The 20,635-nt window shown below is 44.2% G+C and overlaps 1 protein-coding gene across 5 annotated transcripts in view; it reads left to right on the top strand.

Annotated features, from left to right (window-relative positions):
- The window catches only part of LOC135558706 (E3 ubiquitin-protein ligase RNF220-like), a 198,237-nt gene extending 178,137 nt beyond the window's left edge, over positions 1 to 20,100 (top strand). For all 5 annotated transcript variants that reach the window (XM_064992760.1, XM_064992758.1, XM_064992757.1 and 2 more), the window contains 3 exons: positions 13,533 to 13,641; positions 15,897 to 15,971; positions 19,987 to 20,100. In XM_064992760.1, coding sequence (XP_064848832.1) covers positions 13,533 to 13,641; positions 15,897 to 15,971; positions 19,987 to 20,058 — 256 coding nt within the window. In that variant the 3' untranslated portion in view covers positions 20,059 to 20,100. The remainder of the gene's footprint in view (positions 1 to 13,532; positions 13,642 to 15,896; positions 15,972 to 19,986) is intronic.
- The last annotated feature ends 535 nt before the right edge of the window (positions 20,101 to 20,635 follow it).

Here is a 20,635-nt window from a genome sequence, read left to right as displayed (position 1 = left end):
TGTATGTGTGTCGGCATGAAGAAAGACAGGTGAGCGCTCCCTAAGTGGTGAAGCCAAGAGCATGACAGCTTAGGTTGATTCATCGCTGTAACCCTGTTGAGGCTCCCTGCCTCCCCTCTTACACACACACATACACACACGGTCCAGCTCCCTCACACACAAACACACACATATTCGCGACAGCCACCTCTCTGTGCCATTATGTGGTGGAGAGGGGCATTAGGTGTGTTAGGCGGGCAGGCCATAGATCACTCCCGCTGGTTGTCAGACAGAAGGAAGAGTATGCCTAAGCCATGAGCAGGGCCTCCTGCCTGCCTCCTGAATCAGCTTTATTAGCTTATCTATCGGCTGCTCTGCTCCAGATGTGACACACGCCCGTGTATTTAATGTTTCCACCAACCAGTCTGCTCTGGAGCACATACTCACTGGTTGGTACCCTATTCCCTAAATAGTGCACTACTTTTGATTGTGCCCTATGGGGAAAAAGAAAGTCAAACGTAGTGCACTTTACAGGGAATTGGGTGCCGTTTGGGACACCTCCACAGACAGTCACAGTAACTCTCCAGCTGAAACTGTATTATTCACAGATATTTCTTGTTTTTCTCCCTCCCTGCCGTTGTTTTCTACTTAAGCAGTAAGGCACCTCAGGGGACGTGGTATATGGCCAATATACCACGGCTAAGGGCTGTTCTTAGGTATGACGCATTGTGGAGTGCCTGGACACAGCCCTTAGCCGAGGTATATTGTCCATATACCACAAACCCCTGAGGTGCCTTACTGCTATTATGAACTGGTTACCAATGTAATTAGAGCAGTAAAAATACATGTTTTGTCATACCCGTGGTATACGGTCTGATAACAACAGCTGGTGCACGAAATCTAAGGAAGTCTCTAGATTTTGCTCACAAAGTAGAGTATATTATGATAAATTGCAGGCCACACTACTTGCCAAGAGAGTTCTCAGCTATACTTTTCGTGGCTGTTTATTTACCAGACGGATGCCTGCACTAAGACCGCACTCAGTCAGCTGTATAAGGAAATAAGCAAATAGGAAACCACTCACCCAGAGACGGCACTCCTAGTGGCCGGAGACTTTAATGCAGGGAAACCTAAATCAGTTCTACCAAATCTCTATCAACATGTTAAATGTGCAACCAGAAGGGAAAAACTCTAGATCACCTGTACTCCACACACAGAGATGCGTATAGAGCTCTCCCTCGCCCTCCATTTGGTAAATCCAACCACAACTCTATCCTCCTGATTCCTGCTTACAAGCTAAAATTAAAGCAGGAAGCACCAGTGACTTGGCCTATAAAAAAAATGGTCAGATGAAGCAGATGCTAAACTACAGGATTGTTTTGCTATCACAGACAGGAACATTTTCCGGGATTCTTCCGATGACATTGAGGAATACACCACATCAGTCACTGGCTTTATCAATAAGTGCATTGAGGACATCGTCCCCACAGTGACTGTACGTACATACCCCAACCAGAAGCCATGGATTACAGGCAACATTCGCACTGAGCTAAAGGGTAGAGCTGCCACTTTCAAGGTGCGGGACACTAACCCGGAAGCTGACAAGAAATCCCGCTATGCCCTGTGACGAACCATCAAACGTCAATACAGGGCTAAGATTGAATCATACTACACTGGCTCTGATGCTCGTTGGATGTGGCAGGGCTTGCAAACTATTACAGACTACAAAGGGAAGCCTCAAGCTGCCCAGTGACACGAGCCTACCAGACAAGCTAAATAATTTCTATGCTCTCTTTAATAGCATGTATGAGAGCATCAACTGTTCTGGACGACTGTGTGATCATGCTCTCCGTAGCCGACGTGAGTAAGACCTTTAAACAGGTCAACATTCACAAGGCTGCGGGGCCAGATGGATTACCAGGACGTGTGCTCCGGGCATGTGCTAACCAACTGGCTGGTGTCTTCACTGACATTTTCAACATGTCCCTGATTGAGTTTGGAATACCAACATGCTTCAAGCAGACCACCATAGTCCCTGTGCCCAAGAACACAAAGTCAACCTGCCTAAATGACTACAGACTCGTGGCACTCACGTCCGTAACCATGAAATGCTTTGAAAGGCTGGTAATAGCTCACATCAACACCATTATCCCAGAAACCCTAGACCCACTCCAATTTGCATACCGCTCAAACAGATCCACAGATGATGCAATCTCTATTGCACTCCTTCCTGCCTTTTTCCACCTAGACAAAAGGAACACCTATGTGAGAATGCTATTCATTGACTACAGCTCAGCGTTCAACACCATAGTACCCTCAAAGCTCATCACTAAGCTAAGGAACCTGGGACTAAACACCTCCCTCTGCAACTGGATCCTGGACTTCCTGACGGGCCGCACCCAGGTGGTGAGGGTAGGTAGCAACACATCTGCCATGCTGATCCTCAACACTGGAGCTCCCCAGGGGTGCGTGCTCAGTCCCCTCCTGTACTCCCTGTTCACCCACGACTGCATGGCCAGGCACTACTCCAACACCATCATTAAGTTTGCTGACGACAAAACAGTGGTAGGCCTGATCACCGACAACGATGAGACAGCCTATAGGGAGGAGGTTAGAGACCTGGCCGGGTGGTGCCAGAACAACAACCTGTCCCTCAACGTAATCAAGACTAAGGAGATGATTGTGGACTACAGGAAAAGGAGCACCAAGCACGTTCTCATTCTCATCGACGGTGCTGTAGTGGAGCAGGTTGAGAGCTTCAAGTTCCTTGGTGTCCACATCACCAACAAACTAGAATGGTCCAAACACACCAAGACAGTCATGAAGAGGGCACGACAAAGCCTATCCCCCATCAGGAAACTAAACAGATTTGGCATGGGTCCTGAGATCCTCAAAAGGTTCTACAGCTGCAACATCGAGAGCATCCTGACCGGTTGCATCACTGCCTGGTACGGCAATTACTCTGCCTCCGACCGCAAGGCACTTCAGAGGGTAGTGCGTACTGCCCAGTACATCACTGGGGCTGCCTGCCATCCAGGACCTCTACACCAGGCGGTGTCAGGGGAAGGTCCTGAAAATTGTCAAAGACCCTAGCCACCCCAGTCATAGATTGTTCTCTCTACTACCGCATGGCAAGCGGTACCGGAGTGCCAAGTCTAGGACAAAAAAGCTTCTTAACAGTTTTTACCCCCAAGCCATAAGACTCCTGAACAGGTAACCAAATGGTTAACCGGACTATTTGCAGTGTGTGCTTGACCCACCCAGTTTAGAAAAATCCTTATTTGATCAGGTTCCAGGGGATGTTTGGGGGATATTTTATTATACGCCGGAGGGGAATGATGTCATTCATCATAGAGAGAGTGTTGTTCTGGGAATTATAGTTTTTAACCATTCCTCCTTAGTGTCTGTTGGCTTACTGCAGGTATTCCCAAACTGGAGGGGTTTGTCTGACCATTTCAACTGATGGTTCATAATCATTTGGTGGGGATCAATCATTTTCAAACTGTACATTTATATTTTCCAACGGAGCTATGCATTTGGGCAAGTTTTTCTCTCTCGCCTGAGCAGCCTCGTTTCAAATAAAATTAAACCATCTAGTGTTCAGCGGAATAACAACACAATGTCAAATACAGGTAGCCTAGTCAAATAATTAGCATCCAATCACATTAACCATTACTCTGACGGGAAACCTTCACTGTTGAACAGACATTTAGAAACAAAACATGATTATTTGAAAAATAAGCCACAGGAGTTTTTTGAGCAAGAATAGATACGTATTTTGAGTAGTAAGACATATATAAAAGCAACAGATACCATTATTTAGAAGCGTCTTATATGGTGAACTACCGAGTAGCTACGGCAGGCATGCCCAATACAATTGTGGAGGACTTAATTCTTCCTGCTGCCACGGATTTGGCTGGGACAATGATGGGGGGAAACATAAAAAAAACTATCCAGACAATGCCTTCGTCAAACAACACTGTTTCATGATGCATCAGTGACATGGCAGGAGATGTTTTGAAACAATTACTATGCGTTACAGCTGGATGTCATGGCAGGCCTGGCACAACTCCTGGTATATATCTGTTACGTTTATGGGGTGTCTATTAACTTGTTGCGTCGAGCAATCCCGTATCCGGGAGCGTAATCATAGCCTCAAGCTCATTACCATAACGCAACGTTAACTATTCATGAAAATCAGAAATGAAATGAAATAAATATATTGGCTCACAAGCTTAGCCTTTTGTTAACAACAGTGTCATCTCAGATTTTCAAAATATGCTTTTCAACCATAGCTACACAAGCATTTGTGTAAGAGTATTGATAGCTAGCATAGCATTAAGCCTAGCATTCAGCAGGCAACATTTTCACAAAAACAAGAAAAGCATTCAAATAAAATAATTTACCTTTGAAGAACTTCAGATGTTTTCAATGAGGAGACTCTCAGTTAGATAGCAATTGTTCAGTTTTTCCAAAAAGATTATTTGTGTAGGAGAAATCGCTCCGTTTTGTTCATCACGTTTGGCTAAGAAAAAAATAAAAATAAAAAATTCAGTCATTACAACGCCAAACTTTTTTCCAAATTAACTCCATAATATCGACAGAAACATGGCAAACGTTGTTTAGAATCAATCCTCAAGGTGTTTTTCACATATCTATATGATGATAAATCATTCGTGGCAGTTGCCTTTCTCCTCTGAACCAAATGGAAAAATTCACGCAGCTGGAGATTGCACAATAATTTCGACGGAGGACACCAAGCGGACACCTGGTAAATGTAGTCTCTTATGGTCAATCTTCCAATGATATGCCTACAAATACGTCACAATGCTGCAGACACCTTGGGGAAACGACAGAAAGTGTAGGCTCGTTCCTGGCGCATTCACAGCCATATAAGAAGACATTGGAACACAGCGCATTCAAAATCTGGGGCACTTCCTGTATGAAATTTCATCTTGGTTTCGCCTGTAGCATTAGTTCTGTGGCACTCAGACAATATCTTTGCAGTTTTGGAAACGTGCATATATATGCATAGTCGAGCATCTTTTCGTGACAAAATACTTGTTTAAAACTGGAACGTTTTTTTTAATCCAAAAATTAAAAGAGCGCCCCCTATATCGAAGAAGTTAAGGACGACATCCTCTTCTGCAAACCACTGTAAACCAGGACAACAGGAGAGGATATTTTTAAAGTACTGGACAGCTTTGTGACATCAAATGGAATTTGGTGGTCAAGATGTGTTGGTATCTGTACTAATTGCGTAAAAGCCATGACAGGGAGACATAGTGGAGTGGTAACACGCATGCAAGTAGTTGCTCATGACGCTACTTGGGTACACTGCAGCATCCACAGAGAGGCTCTTGCTGCAAAGGAAATGCCTAACAGCTTGAAAGATGTTTTGGACACTACAGTGAAAATGGTTAACAAAGTTAACTTTTTATGACTGCTGGGGCAGTATTGAGTAGCTTGGATGAAAATGTGCCCATTGTAAACGGCCAGCTCCTCAGTCTCAGTTGCTAATATATGCATATTATTAGTAGTATTGGATAGAAAACACTAACGTTTCCAAAACTGTCAAAATATTGTCTGTGAGTATAACAGAACTCATATTGCAGGTGAAACCCTGAGGAAAATCAAAACAAGAAGTGGCTTCTATTTTGAAAACTCCATGTTCCATAGCCTCCCTTTGCTGGATTTAAAGGGAAATGAACCAGATTCCTTTTCCTATCGTTTCCTCAAGGTGTCAACAGTCTTCAGACATAGTTTCAGGCTTTTATTTTGAAAAATGAGCCAGTCCGATAACATCGCGTCAAGTGGTCACATGAGTTTTGCTCGCGCAACAGAGTTTGGATAGGTATTGCTTTTCCCTCTCCTACTGTGAAAGACATTTGCGGTTGATATATTATCGATTATATATTTTAAAAACAACCTGAGGATTGATTTTTTTTTAAACGTTTGACATGTTCCTGTGGACATTATGAAAACTATTTGGAATTTTCGTCTGCGTTGTCTTGACCGCTATTTCCTGTGGATTTCTGAATATAACGCGACAAACAAACAAACAGAGGTATTTTGGATATAAAAATAATCTTTATGGAACAAAAGGAACATTTGTTTTGTAACTGGGAGTCTCGTTAGTGAAAACATCCGAAGATCATCAAAGATAAACAATTTATTTGATTGCTTTTCTGATTTTTGTGACCAAGCTTCCTGATGCTAAGTGTACTTAATGTTTTGTTGTGCGATCGATAAACTTACACAAACGCTTGGATAGCTTTTGCTGTAAAGAATATTTTCTAAATCTGACACGACAGGTGGATTAACAAAAGGCTAAGCTGTGTTTTCCTATATTGCACTTGTGATTTCATGAATATAAGTATTTGTAGTAATATTTATTGAATGTAGCGCTATGCTATTCAGTGGTTGTTGATGACACTTATCCCGATAGGGGGATTGCAGCCATAACAAGTTGGCAAGGCCCCTGAACGCTTGTGTATTTTCTGCATTATGCAATGATGTGGGCAGCGACCATGTAACGCTTTTACAACATACAGAAGTGCTCTGGTTATCAAGGGGCAAAGTATTGATACGTTTTTAAAATTGAGAAACAAGCTTAGTTTTCTTTACTGACCATAATTTTCACTTGTCTGACCGCTTGCATGATGTCGAGTTTCTCACACGACTGGCCTATCTGGGTGATGTTTTTTCTCGCCTGAATGATCTGAATCTAGGATACCAGGGACTCTCCACAACTATATTCAATGTGGGGACAAAATAGAGTCTATGATTACGAGCTCTTTTTTTGGCTGCAAAAAAACAAGGAAAACACACAGGTCTTTCCATCATTGTTAGATTTTTTTTGTGTGCAAATGAACTCAAGCTTACGGACAATGTCAAATGTAATATAGCGAAGCAACTGAGTGAGCTGGGTGTGCAATTACGCAGGTACTTTTCCGAAACGGACAACACAAACAACTGGATTCGTTATCCCTTTTATCCCCTGCTTCCAGTCCATTTATTGATATCTCAACAAGAGCCTCATCGAAATTGCAACAAGCGGTTCTGGGAAATGTAATTTAATCAGAAGCCAGTGCCAGATTTCTGGATTGGGATGCGCTCAGTTTCTTACCTTAGCAAATCCTGCTGGTAAGTCACTGATGCCCTTTGCAACCATGTACCTATTTGGATTCTCGACTCTCACTATTATGAAAACTACATACAGGCACAGACTGTGTGTAAAATGATTTAAGACGGAGAGACTCTCCAATACAACCCAACATTGCAGAGTTGTGTGCATCCTTCTCATTAACCTGTGGTGAGTTATTCACCATTTTTGATGAACAAATAAGGATTTATATTTAAAATGGTTAAATATAGAGCAAAATGATTTATTATTATTATTTCTGCCCGGGTCCTATAAGAGCTCCTTGACACTTCCAACAAGCCGGGTTTGTGACAGCTCACACCACACATTCTTATGTTTAATAAATGTATCGTATAGTGTGTGGCAGGTTTACAAAGATGGCAAAAACAACGTTTGAGAGTGCGCTGACCCTGGTGCTAGCGGGGGTATGCAGCTGGAGGTTGAATGTTTGAAGGTGTACGGACTATAAAAGGTTTTGGAACCACTGGCTTAGTGGGAGGAACAAGACCGTATTATTAGTATTGTCACAGAAGGGAAAGAGATGTGGTAGTGAGTTTATTGAAATACATTTCTTATTCAAATACAAATAAATCATTAAATTACATTATTTATTTTTTATTTAACCAGGCAAGTCAGTTAAGAACAAATTATTATTTACAATAATAACAGCCTCGGAACAGTGGGTTTAACTGCCTTGTTCAGGTACAGAACCACAGATTTTTACCATGTCAGCTCGGGGATTTGATCTAGCAACCTTTCGGTTACGGGCCCAACACTCTATCCACTAGGCTGCCTTGTTGTTCCATTTGGATCTTTCTGTTGGCATTCTGTGGATTTTTGTGCCAAAATCTATAAGTAAAGAAATGGGCATGCAGTGTGACAGTTTTGTGGGCAATTTCCTGATACGAAAGAAATAGGTTTAATCTGAGAATCCCTTTAAGGAGACCAAATAAGGGATTGAATGATTTTAGAAGAACGAGGCCGAAATTCCCTCCTTGCTGTTTGCAAAATGCATGTATTTGTAGGTGCTTTCTCAGCCCTCGTTCTCAAATGAAAATGAGGTTTGTCTCCTTTCGTTATGCTGATGCATTGTGTATGTAAGTGTGTGTGTGTGTGGCGCGGTAGTGAAATCTCTGATCTCATCCCAGATGGGTAATGATCTCTTGGCATTGGGGTCGTCTCCAACCCCACTCGTTCCCAACAAGATAAATGACCTCTCCAATGCCGCCAATGTGATTGCTGCAAAATGTCATGCTCAACATGAAACAATGGCAGAGATTTCCGTGTAGCTTTGCAAGTAATTGAATCTGTCCTCAATTTCTAAGTGATGACTCTACCCCACCTCCTCCGTCCTCCTCTGCTTCTCGCCATCTCCCCCCTCGGACCCTGTGAGAGAGAGAGAGATAGAGAGAGAAGCCCTCCCCCTATAGCCATCTGAGGCCTTCCTCACACACAATGGCTGGAGCTGAAGAAATCAATTGTGACTTCAATGTTTTATCTGGTGTCAGTTTAGTTAAAGATGCACAATGCAGAAATCGCTCTGCCATTTCCTGGTTGCAAAAAATGTGAATAGTTTGCCTAATTTCTTTTTGTGACTTTTTATTACGCTGATTAGATTCACGCGCTGGCGTGGACATTGCCTTCAGGGATTACACACACGACCCCATAATGTCAAAGTGGAATGATGTTCTTCTATAATTTTACAAATCAAGTACAGATTAAAAGCTGAAATGTCTTGAGTCAGTAAGTGTTCAACCCCTTTGTTATGACAAGCCTAAAGAAGTTCAAGAGTGAAAATGTCCTTAACAATTCACATAAATTGCATGGACTCACTCTGTGTGCAATAATAGTATTTACCATGATTGTGTAATGACTATCTCTGCTCTGTACCATACATACAATTATTTTTAAGGTCCCTCAGTTGAGCAGTGAAATTCAACCACAAACACCAGGGAGGTTTTCCAATGGTTCGCAAAGAAGGGCACCTATTGGTAGATTAAAAAAAACACATTGAATAACCCTTTGAGCATGGTGGAGTTATTAATTACACTTTGGATGGTGTATCAATACACCCAGTCACTACAAGATACAGGCGTCCTTCCTAACTCAGTTGCCGGAGAGAGGACAGAAACGCCTCATGGATTTCACCATGAGGCCAATGGTGACTTTAAAACCATTACACAGTTTAATGGCTGTGGTAGGAGAAAACTGAGGATGCTTCAACAACATTGTAGTTTCTCCACAATACTAACCTAATTGACAGAGTGAAAAGAAGGAAGCCTGTACAGAATAACAATATTCCAAAACATGCATCCTGTTTGCAACAAGGCATTAAGGTAATACTGGAACAAATGTGGCAAAGAAATTAACTTTTTTCTCTGAATACAAAGAGTTATGTTTGGGGCAAATCCAATACAACACATTACCGAGTACTGCTCTCCATATTTTCAAGCATAGTGGTAGCTGAATCATGTTATGGGTATGCTTGTAATTGTTAAAGACTGGGCAGTTTTTCAGAATAAAAAAATGAACAGAATGGTGCTAAATCCTGGCGGAAACCCTTCGGTCTGCTTTCCACCAGACACTGAGATGAATTCACCTTTCAGCAGGACATTAACCTAAAACACAAGGCCAAATCTACACTGTAGTTACTTGCCAAGAAGACGTGAATGTGCTTGAGTGGCTGAGTTAGATTTTCAAACATATTTAAGTTAACTAACTATGGCAATACCTGAAAATGGTTTTCTAGCAGTGGAAAGCTTTAGTTAGACTCACAGCTGTAATCACTGCCAAAGGTGATTCTAGCATGTATTGACTTGGTTTGAATACTTATCTTTACTAATGTTAATATTTCTTCCACTTTGACATTACTGAGTATTTTGTGTAGATCGTTCACAAAAATGACAATTAAATACATTTTATTTTGTAACGCAACAAAATGTGGAAAAAGGTGAGGAGTGTGAATACTTTCTGAAGGTAAATGTGTGAATGGTTGTGGACTATTCCCCATTCTAAAAGGTTGTCAGTCCCCTTGGTCTCTCTTTTCCTCCTCCTCCCTCTCTCCTGAATCTAACTGAAATTACACCAGCCAGTAATGTGCTCAGGAGGCCCTCCCTGCCTGCCTCCCTCCCAGCCTGAGAGATGAAAGGCGAGGATATAGATGGACGCTAGATTAAGATAACGGGCTGATGGAGATGGATTGCAGGGGTGCAGTGGCCCAGGGAGCCTGGCAAGCCCGGCTAATGAAATGAGAAATGGGCACACGGCACAATCTCCACCGCCTCCCGCAAACGTTCAGACTGAACACAGAACACTTAATGGGGAAGAAGGACAAGTTCTCCCTCGCTCTTTCTTTCTCGCTCTCTTTCTATATTTCTGGATCTTTCCAGCCTGTGGCAGTGAGAGGGGAGCATCTCAACTGAGATGACATATATGAACTGTTCTTTGGTTCCAGACTCCTTTTTTACATTTTTAACTAGGTACGCTTGTATGTTCAGTGGGGAGAACTTTTAAAACTACTACATAATATTTTAGTTTTCTGTTGTATGTTGTGCCTTTCTGAACACAATTCTAGTTTCTTTGTAGTCCTCCAAGATGGTGTGATTTTCAATACGCCACTGCTTATAAGTTAAGTATAATTATAAGAAATCTACGATGTCATAAATTATAAGCAGCTCAGGGATCCAGCTATGCATTTGGCTTGCTAACTTGCTAGCTAAGTGGCTAGATGTTAAGATCAAACTTTTTAGTTGCAGCAAAAACAACAAAATAGCGGCCCTTGTGTGCACTTCCGGTAATAGCGTATACCCCAGTATGGCTCTGAAACAGTATGACGATGTGAAAATATGGATACTGCCCAGCCCTACCTGTAGTGTCCCAGCTAAAAACGGTGTAGCAGCGTGGGAAACTTTGCATGGGGTAGTATTTCAGGTTACATTGTAAGTCTTGTAAGATTGTATGTGTACTCAAGGCCACTACAGAGTCCCACTGTGGTCACAAACCTCAGCCCAGGCCTGATTCACGGCCCTGTTTTATGCCCACAATGTTTGCTTTACTTGTATTTTCCCTTAGCATAACATGCCTCAACCAATAACGTAACTCATCTTTAGAAACAATTTCAGGTTTAGCAAAGGTTGTTTGGTATATTTTAAGCTGCTGTCTTAACATGGATTTTTGAACTGCAGTGTTATAAATTATAGTAGAGAAAAACCTTGTTCAGTCTGCTTTCCAACAGAGACTAGGAGACAAATTCACATTTCAGCAGGACAATTGCTTAAAACACAAGGCCAAATATACACTGGAGTTGCTTACCAAGATGACATGGAATGTTCCTGAGTGTCCTAGTTACAGTTTTGACTTAAAACATCTTAAAATCTTTGGCACGATGTGAAAATGGCTCTCTAGCAATGATCAACAACCAACTTGACAGCTTGAAGAATTTCAAGAATAATGTGCAAGTATTGTACAATCCAGTTGTGCAAAGCTCTTAGAGACTAACCCAGAAAGACACACAGCTGTCATCACTGCCAAAGGTGATTCTAACATGCATTGACTCCGGGGGTTGAATACTTATCTAATGAAGATGTTTTATTTTTTAATTTGAATGTTTTAAACATTTTTCTTTCATTTTTACATTAATTTTGTGTAGAATGTGGACAAAAAAAATAGTTAAATTATATCACTTTGAATCCCACTTTGTAATAAAACAAAATGTGGAAAAGGTAAAGGGATGTGAGAACTTTCTGGAGGCACTGTATGGGGAAAGTGGTGTACAGATACTAATAGATGGTACAGTCCAGCTGGTCTGTCTTCCTGGGGTTGGGGCTGGCCCACCTGATACAATCATCAAATGGTTGATTCTTTTCATCCCAGTGAGATCATCCAGTCCCTTCTGCCTAGAGTGTAGTAAACTAGGGGCACACAAAAACCCACATTCTATCGGCCATCCATCGCTCCAATGGCTCAGGCCTCTACATAAAGAAAGATTAAAACCGCTTTTATTGCACGAGGGAATTAAGTCACTTTTAGAATGTGGTTTCTTATAAATCACCGGCTAAATTAATATTCATCGTCAAACCACGTCGTGCCTGAGAGCGAGAGAGGAGACGAGGGTTGGTCTTTTATAGGGAAAAGTTTTACTCAGTGCCGCCCAATGACAGTGTTGGTTGAGTAAACCACCACAGGGATTTATGATGCTGTTAAAGGGAAAACACCAGGCTACGGAGGACAGCGCTACTGGGCCTTCTTTATAAGCAAGCACGCTAATCAAGGCTAAATGCCTTTTTACAAGCGCCCTGCTAATAAGAGGAGATTTTAAAGCTTTATGGCCATGGTGTGGCAGATTGGAGTCACAGGAGAGAATGACTGGCCTGGTCTCTCTTCTCTGGCTATCCTTGGCCAAGGTCTCTGTCCAGTCAAACAAGAGTTTCAAGTTGACTCGAGTCACCAAGTGTATTGTAATGGACTAACACCAGACATAGGAACATTTTAAGCTCTTGAAGTCACATTCAGCTTAACTCAAATGATGCTACCTTCCGATGAGAAAACAGCATTGGTGTGTGTATATCTAAATACAATGGCAAAAACAATGCTTTATTCAGTGTAGCTTTCGGGCTAGGTAAGTTGAACTACGTTGTGTTGACAGTGGTCAGTCTAGCACAACTCCTGTACTGTCTCTGTGTTCCTCTGGGCAATCCACTCCTTATTGAAGAACCACACAGGGCCGGTAGTATAATAAATTAAGCTATAGATAGCCAAGGCACTGGGCCCTCCGAATGGCCAGTAATCGGAGTGGGGGAGCGCTGTGCCTTGCTGCGTGTCTCCCGCTGAGAGCTGGTCCAATGGTAAATCAATACTGTAGATCAGCACTCCATCTGGCTGGAAAATGAGCAGATCACCATAAACATCTGGCCAGCGCCGTGTCCCGGCCAATCACTGGCGGACATATTGACTTAGTTATTGCTCGTTCATATGCTGCAGGACAGTGTTAAACGTACATTCTCCAGGCATGGGGCATTAATCAGGGGATATTTAGTGGAGGGCCTGAGAGGTGAGGAGGGGAGGGAGCTGTACATCCTGGGTCAGTCAGTGTAGGGATAGGACCAGGGAGGATACAGACCGATAGACAGATGTTAAATGGGGATGTGTCATGTACAGTATAAAGACAGCTCAGTGTCCTGACAAGGAAGGGCTGAATAAAAAGCTTGTCAGCGAGAAATAACTCTCAAAGCAATCAGATCCTGGGACTGAGGACACAGATTAAGAGTGATTTACGTATTAAAATGGCCTCTGGATTCCTGCAGTGCTGCTACCATAGAGACAAAACAAGGGATTCTGTGATGTAATGGTGAGGATCCTTTCTCTTTGAGTGTCACTGTGACCTGACCCAGCCTCTTCCCGTTTGTTGCAGGATCACAGAGGGCTCGAAAGCCACCACATTTGAAGCACTAAAGGCTCGTATCCGGGAACTGGAGAAACAGATCCTTCGAGGGGACAGATATAAGTGTCTCATCTGCATGGTAAGCAACCAACATAGTCCTTTACCTTCACTCTGTCCATCCGTGTGCTTTTCTCTCAGTCTCTAAGCATGTCTGCCATATCAGAGTGTTTGAACCCAAGCAACCTGCCCATCCACTACTTAAACAACTTTTGGCTGTGTCACAAATGACACCCTATCCCCTATATACCGCACTACTTTTGACTAGGGACCTAATTGACACCCTATTCCCTATATAGTGCACTACTTTTGACTAGGGCCCATAGGGTATATGGGGTACCATTTAGGATGCAGCGTTGCAGTTTACAGGCATGGGCTTTGTATTGACATATTGTCTGGTGGTTGAAGTGATTCCTGCATGGCCTGAAAGTCAGCCATCTCTCCTCCACCTGATTGATTGATTGATTGTGTGTGTGTGTGTGTGTGTGTGTGTGTCAGAGAGATTCTGTTGCACCAACTGTCATATAGTTCTGAATCCCCAGCTGCAGGATGGCTTATTACCATCTGGCAACTTTGAGGGGTTTTCTGACCATTTCAACTGATGGTTCATTATCATTTGGTGGGGATCAATAAGCAAACTTTTGTCTTTGGTTATTGACGTCATCACGGTGATTTGACATCCATCAATGCATCCGGTTCCTGGAGATTTGATTCTGTCCTGTCCCTAATGACTGCTCGGCCATCCGCTCCCCTGGTCTATGTGAGAGAATCAGACGATATGGATTAAGAACAGAACACCACATACCTGAGCAACCCTTTCCGAAGTGTGAGTGTGTGTTGTGGTTGTACTTCCTCCATTGTCACTCATAGCCACACACACCCCCACCCCGCCATCTTCTAGTCTCACCTTGAGAATGAGTGAAGAGTGAAGAAGCCAGATTCCTCAGCTTTGGCAGCTCCTTCTCCCTGGCCCAGGCCCCACGACTCTTGACTCTGTGAAAAGCGAGCAATTACTGACGCCTGTCGCTCCTAAAGGTCGTCCCAGCCCCGGGGTGACGGAGAGGAGAGGGGAAGAGATGCATATTGATCACTCCTGCCCTCCAGCGACCATCTTAGAGCTCATTTGTCATTGCTGTCGTCTCCTCCCATCACAAATCTCACTCAGCCAGGCTGAGGAGTGAAGACGCTTTTCCTCTTCTACTCTGACGGACACAGTTCCTTGTTGACGGGATTTCGATTTGATTTTTTTAAAGATGGTTGAGGAAATAGCCTCTGCAATATCCTGAAAGTCTAACCCACCAGCCAAGGTGGTGAAGAGTCATATTTGACTGCTAACACCTCATCACTCATTTTGAAAGACAAAATGGCTTGTGCTTGTAAGCAGTAGAGTTGAGTATCTTTCTCTACAGGAGTTTGTTTTGCGATCTGTTTGTGTTCTCTGAACACTTGTTCAAGAACCATACAGGCATACTGAGTCAGCAGGGTCCTTATCAGTGGATCTCTACCACCACCTGCTGTTGCTTTGAGGAACTGGGCACTAAATGGATGCATTGGATTTCACATCACATCATCTTCACGTTCAGTGTTCTCTGTTCTGTTTCAATGCATTTCATAGAAACAACGTTCTGGCTTGTAAAATTATAATCTATGACATGTGTTGGACATGGTACATGGTGCTGATTATTTTGCTCAGAGCCTGCTACAAGTCTCAAACACATCACACGAGCTGCAACAGAAATTTTAGTGGGTCTCTCTCTCCAGTGCCTAGTGCCGCTCAGGTTGTGTGTGAATGCATGTGTCCAGTCCGTCCGTACCTGTTTCTTTCCATGCTTTGTAGTCCGCCACATTCTAGTGCTCAGCGGTGCCCCCTCTGTACTTCCCTACAGAGGAAGAGATTCCAAACAGACAGGGCTGAAGACAAGAATCTGGGCCAATCGGGGCGGGCCCTCGCGGTAACAGCGCCCAATGAGAGGCGGGTTGCTGAGAGCTGTTCAAAGCCCCTCCCCCGCTCAGCATTTACTGTTTGTATAGAGGCTACGTTATGGCCGGCGGCGGGATTAAACGGCTGCTCCCGCTCCGGAGGGTAAGGCTCTCTGTGCTCCCTTCCCACCCACCCTCCCTCGCCCCTCTGCCTGCCTGCCCGCTCACCCGGCTGGGCTGGCCACCCCCCTCTTCCATGCCTGTGCTTTGGTTTGGTGGCGTCGTTCGTCAGGGCCTGCCCAGTGTTGTACCGTGTGTGCCTGCGACCAGCGTTTGTCTATTTGTGTCAGTCCGCACAGTTCTCCTGTAATCTCATATTAATGCTCTCTCTTTCCCTTTCTCCCCCCTATGTGGCAGGACTCGTACACGATGCCCCTCACCTCCATCCAGTGCTGGCACGTCCACTGTGAGGAATGCTGGCTCAGGACTCTGGTGAGAACCCAATGCCAACCCAGACTCCACAACACATCGCAACACTGCTGTTGCATGGCAACACTACTTCATCACATTACAGCCACTGGTTTCATAGTGACTGAACTTTCTCTCTCTCACTCACTCACTCACTCACTCACTCACTCACTCACTCACACATTCCAACAGGGACATGGTAAAACAAAATGGTCCCCCAAAATCGGTAGTTAAACTCTGAAATAAAGAGGTCTACTTGTTTCATCTGAATTATATCCCCCTAGGTCTACACACATGCACACACTCTTTTTTTCAAATGTAGCTGAGTGATTATCCAGTGGAAGCTTTGCATAATGACAATAGACAATTGTGCTGCATCTAACCACAGTTGTGTAGGGAACAGTGTAGGTACCTCTCCTCTACTCTCTTTACCAACACAGTAGTGAGTTCCACCTAACTCCTCAACCCCTGGGCAGGTCTCCTCAACCTTTATTGTACAGTGCCCGATTTCCCAATAGCAGTGGAACTTAGGCTTACTAGTGTTTTTTTAACGATGCATCTTTCCTACAACAGCTGAAGATGTAACATGAGTTTCCCAAAACACCATGCAGAGAGAGCGGTCACTAAGTGCGTCGTTGAAGCATGAGTTGATACTGTTGGGATCGAAAGAAAGAGCGCGCTGCTCTCAGATCAGCTTTCTCCATTCAAATTTTACATTAACATTCTAATTATTCCACAATACTGACGACAGATCAGCTCCTAGAGATATTACCACCTACAGCTGCAAATAGTCATGCAGCCTATTCTAATGCTTACTATAATAATGCACTAAATCAGATTAATTTGGCACGTCATTGCACGTATTTAAATATATTGAAGCAAATTCAAGACAGTTTAGCCTACAATAAAACTCTAATTGTCTGAACATGACATTTATTTCAATATGATTTGAAATATAAAGTCCTATGTAGCCTTCAGGCCTATTTTTAAATGTTTATTCGTTCATCTCGATGTTCATCTTTTTATCCTTTGCTTGCTCAATTGCAAAGACATTGGCAACATTGTATTTGTATTCAACTTCGTTTCCAAGTTATCGGGCAGAAAGTAAACAGCTTGATTGTATGTTTAGTGGAGATGTTCTGTGTTTTTAAAGTTACGTGGGAGAGTGAAAAGGCATCAAAAAACTAACCGAGCTGTTCTTAACTGGTCTGGGGCAGGCGCTAAATAACCAGCATTTTCAACTACAACTTTAACGATGGTTTTGAAAAACCGCTCAGAGATTTAACGATGTTCCTACGAAGGTTCTGACGATGAACTTAGCCTTAAGATGCTCTTGGGAAAGCGGGCCCAGTACGGTATGCCCAGCCAGGCAGAGAAACCTCCAGGACCACTGCTGTAGCCTTTGATTTGGGGAGCATTTGTTGTTCCTGGTGCACTGTGCCCTCTGCTCTCTCCTCCTCGCCTGTTTTTAGCTGCTCTCTCTCACCAGGGAAACGGCTGGCTTTGTCCACTAACACATTTTGCTTCTACACACGGAATCAATTCATAAGAAAATGCTTCCCAGCCACAGTTTAGCTCTCCTCTCTCCTTCACCAATATACAATATATTAAATACGCTGCTGTTTTTTTTATTATCACAAAGCCCTGTGTGTGAAAGACAAAGGCGGTGGAGGAAGAAGGGCTGAGAAGGGGAACACGGAGGGTTGGTTAAGAAATGTGTGCCTGCTGCAGCAGCTTGTTCCTAATGTGGGTATTAAAATGTTGCCCGAAGACAGCAATAAAAGCGTTGCGCGGCAGGGCTCCCCGCGTCTTCATCAAAGGAAATGCATGTAATCTAGTTACCGTCGGGCATTTTTTTAGGATTTAATAGAGCGCGGCAGCTGGCGTGCAATGTGAGAAGCCCACACCGTACACCAGGCTCATTAAGATCAGGTAACTCCTTTATTTTATATGAAGAAATGCAAGAAAGGCCGTTATTTCTTTGTGTAAAGAGGGGAGAGATGGAGAACCTGGTTCTCATTGGAGCCAGGGTGGAGGAGGGGAGGTTCTTAGTGGAAATTCAAGCAGTCTGGGTGAGGTGTACAACAATATACAAAGACGATACGGTATGGTAGCTCGTCTGTCTGTCTGCAAGGTGGTTAGGCACTAATTTAAGTTCAGAGTGATCTTTATTCACTTTTGAAATGAACCTGAAGGCTGTTAAGACATAACAAGAGAGCTTATCAGTTTGGGCTTGGTCCAAGACTCCCTAACAGTTTCTCTGAGTGCATGTTACTGTTACAGAGACCACCTCCACTCAAGGCCCCTCTGCCCCTTTCCATAGCCTGGTCATCTTTGGGCTCCACATGAGCAGCTCCACATGTTGGGAGCTACAAATCCTCTTTGCTCCAGGGGGAGAGAGCTGTCCAGGGCTACCCGGGCCCCCCAGCTGCCCCTGCTCCGGTGGGAGAGTTGTCCAGGGCTACCCGGGCCCCCCAGCTGCCCCTGCTCCGGTGGGAGAGTTGTCCAGGGCTACCCGGGCCCCCCAGCTGCCCCTGCTCCGGTGGGAGAGTTGTTCAGGGCTACCCGGGCCCCCCAGCTGCCCCTGCTCCGGGGGGAGAGTTGTCTAGGCCCCCTGACTCTAGGTGGGAGAGTTGTCCAGACCGCCTGGTTCTGGCAGCATGGAGACTCCACTGTTTGCCCACAGCTGAATGCTCCCTTGTCCCGAGGAAAGATGTAACACTGTGTACTTACACACACACACCCACACACACAGGGCAAACCCAGCCCACCACATGAGTGTGTCAGGACTCAGTGTATGAACTCTGCCCCCTAGTCCAGTAACTCCCACTATTTGCCCTCTGCATTCATTCCAGATAGAGCTCAGGTCAGTCAGCTAGTAGCTGTCAGACTGTACATCCGCAGGTCCCCGTGTGCTGGAACTCATGCTCAGAGCACACACGCAGGTAGTAGGCTACACCTCTTCCTCACACATCAGTGTGGTTCCAGTAACTTTCCCCGTACCCCTCTTTCCTGTTAATGGGCCAGTGACAGGAGACCCGTGAGAGTTCAGTGTCAGCAGGTAGTCAAAATGTTCTGTGTCTTTTGTGTTTGAGCTTATATTTGAGGTTCTTCAAAGTAGCCACCCTTTGCCTTGACAGTTTTTCACACTCTTGGCATTCTCTCAACCAGCTTCATGAGGTAGTCACCCGGAATGCATTTTTTTTAAACAAGATGACCCCAGAAAGACAGATAGAGATGGGTAAATTAGACCTGCATTTTGTCTTTATATTACTGTATCATAGGCCTAGCTGTCACAAGAAAAGCAGTTACCATGATGAGATGATACTGTCGGTCTTCATGCATTGTGAACTGGGCTCCATACTGAGATCCAGATTTAGACAGCGCATATAATTTAACAGTTCCATTTCACGCCATGCTGTTCATATAAATCATTTATTATAATTTACCGGTTTCTTGTAGTTATTTATCCCGGGAAAATGGAGTGGTTTTGGATGGTAAATCTTGTTTACCAGGTTTCCACCATTCTCTAACCACCACAACCACCTATTTTGGCACAGCGCAAGGAGACCACACAGCGTACCTTGCCCTGTTCTCTCAGCTTCTGCACCCGCTGTCTTTTAATTACACCCACACAACACAGCTTTATAGGAGATGGCAGTGATTCAAAGTGGCAGAGAGCAGAACAGAGCAGAGCAGGAGTCCTGGAACAGGATGATGAGCAGGCTTTGATGATTCACGTGCTCCACTATAGGCCGTCTGTCTGACTGGCGGATACATGCATGTGTCTCCACACTCTGTGGCTGGATGTGGGCTGCATGCCAGTATAGTTTGGTTAGCTACTCTTATATGGTTTTATACCTGTTCTTTACTGTTGTGGTTGTTTTGATCTATTATAGGACTATTTCTGTACTGTCAGTCAGTTGAAGTATCGCATATCACCAGGGTTGTTTGACAAGCATTCTCTGTTTTACTCAAACTTTTAACTGCTCATATTGTGACCTAAACAATGACCCGTTTCTCTCTTTCTCTCCCACAGGGAAATAAGAAACTGTGCCCACAATGCAACACCATCACATCGCCAGGAGATCTAAGGCGCGTCTACTTGTGAAGAAGACTACGCCTTCCCTGACCGGCCTCCCCTCCAACCCCCCCCTCCATGTTTCCTCTTTTTATTTCCATTTGTTCTCACCGTCTGTGTTTTGGGGTTTGTAAAGCCCCCCCCCCCCCCCTCATAGCTTAAAGAGACAAGACTGATGTCTTGATTGACTCTTCTGATCAGGGGAGGACTGACTGATTGATCAACCAACCCGGTTGGGAACAGAACCGAACCCAGTTGCCCATTATGTCTGAGTGTTCTCAGAATGACAAATAAACCAACCACCTCTCTCTGGCTCCTCCAACCGCCTGCCTGGCCTCAAGTGGTGAGTGGTCCACTCCACAGTCAAATCCCCTCCACACTGGCTCACATTTCTGGTTCTATGTGTTTTCATCCTTTAGCTCTCAGGCAACCCAGCTTTACACTCATGGAGCCCTTGCTTGCCTCACCATCCTCTCACCATGCTGAAAGGTGTGTTCAGGTAGGAGGAGGTGGTGATGTAACCCCCCCCCCTTTTTTGTTATTACCGTCACTGCTCGCTGTGTGTAGAAAACCCGTCTTGGGCCAAGCCATCAGGACAGCCAAGCTA

This window comes from Oncorhynchus masou, chromosome 17 (genome assembly GCF_036934945.1).
Source record: "Oncorhynchus masou masou isolate Uvic2021 chromosome 17, UVic_Omas_1.1, whole genome shotgun sequence".
In the NCBI taxonomy this organism is placed as follows: domain Eukaryota; kingdom Metazoa; phylum Chordata; class Actinopteri; order Salmoniformes; family Salmonidae; genus Oncorhynchus; species Oncorhynchus masou.
The sequence above is the reverse complement of the archived record's forward strand: the minus strand, read 5'-3'. Positions and strand labels throughout refer to the sequence as shown.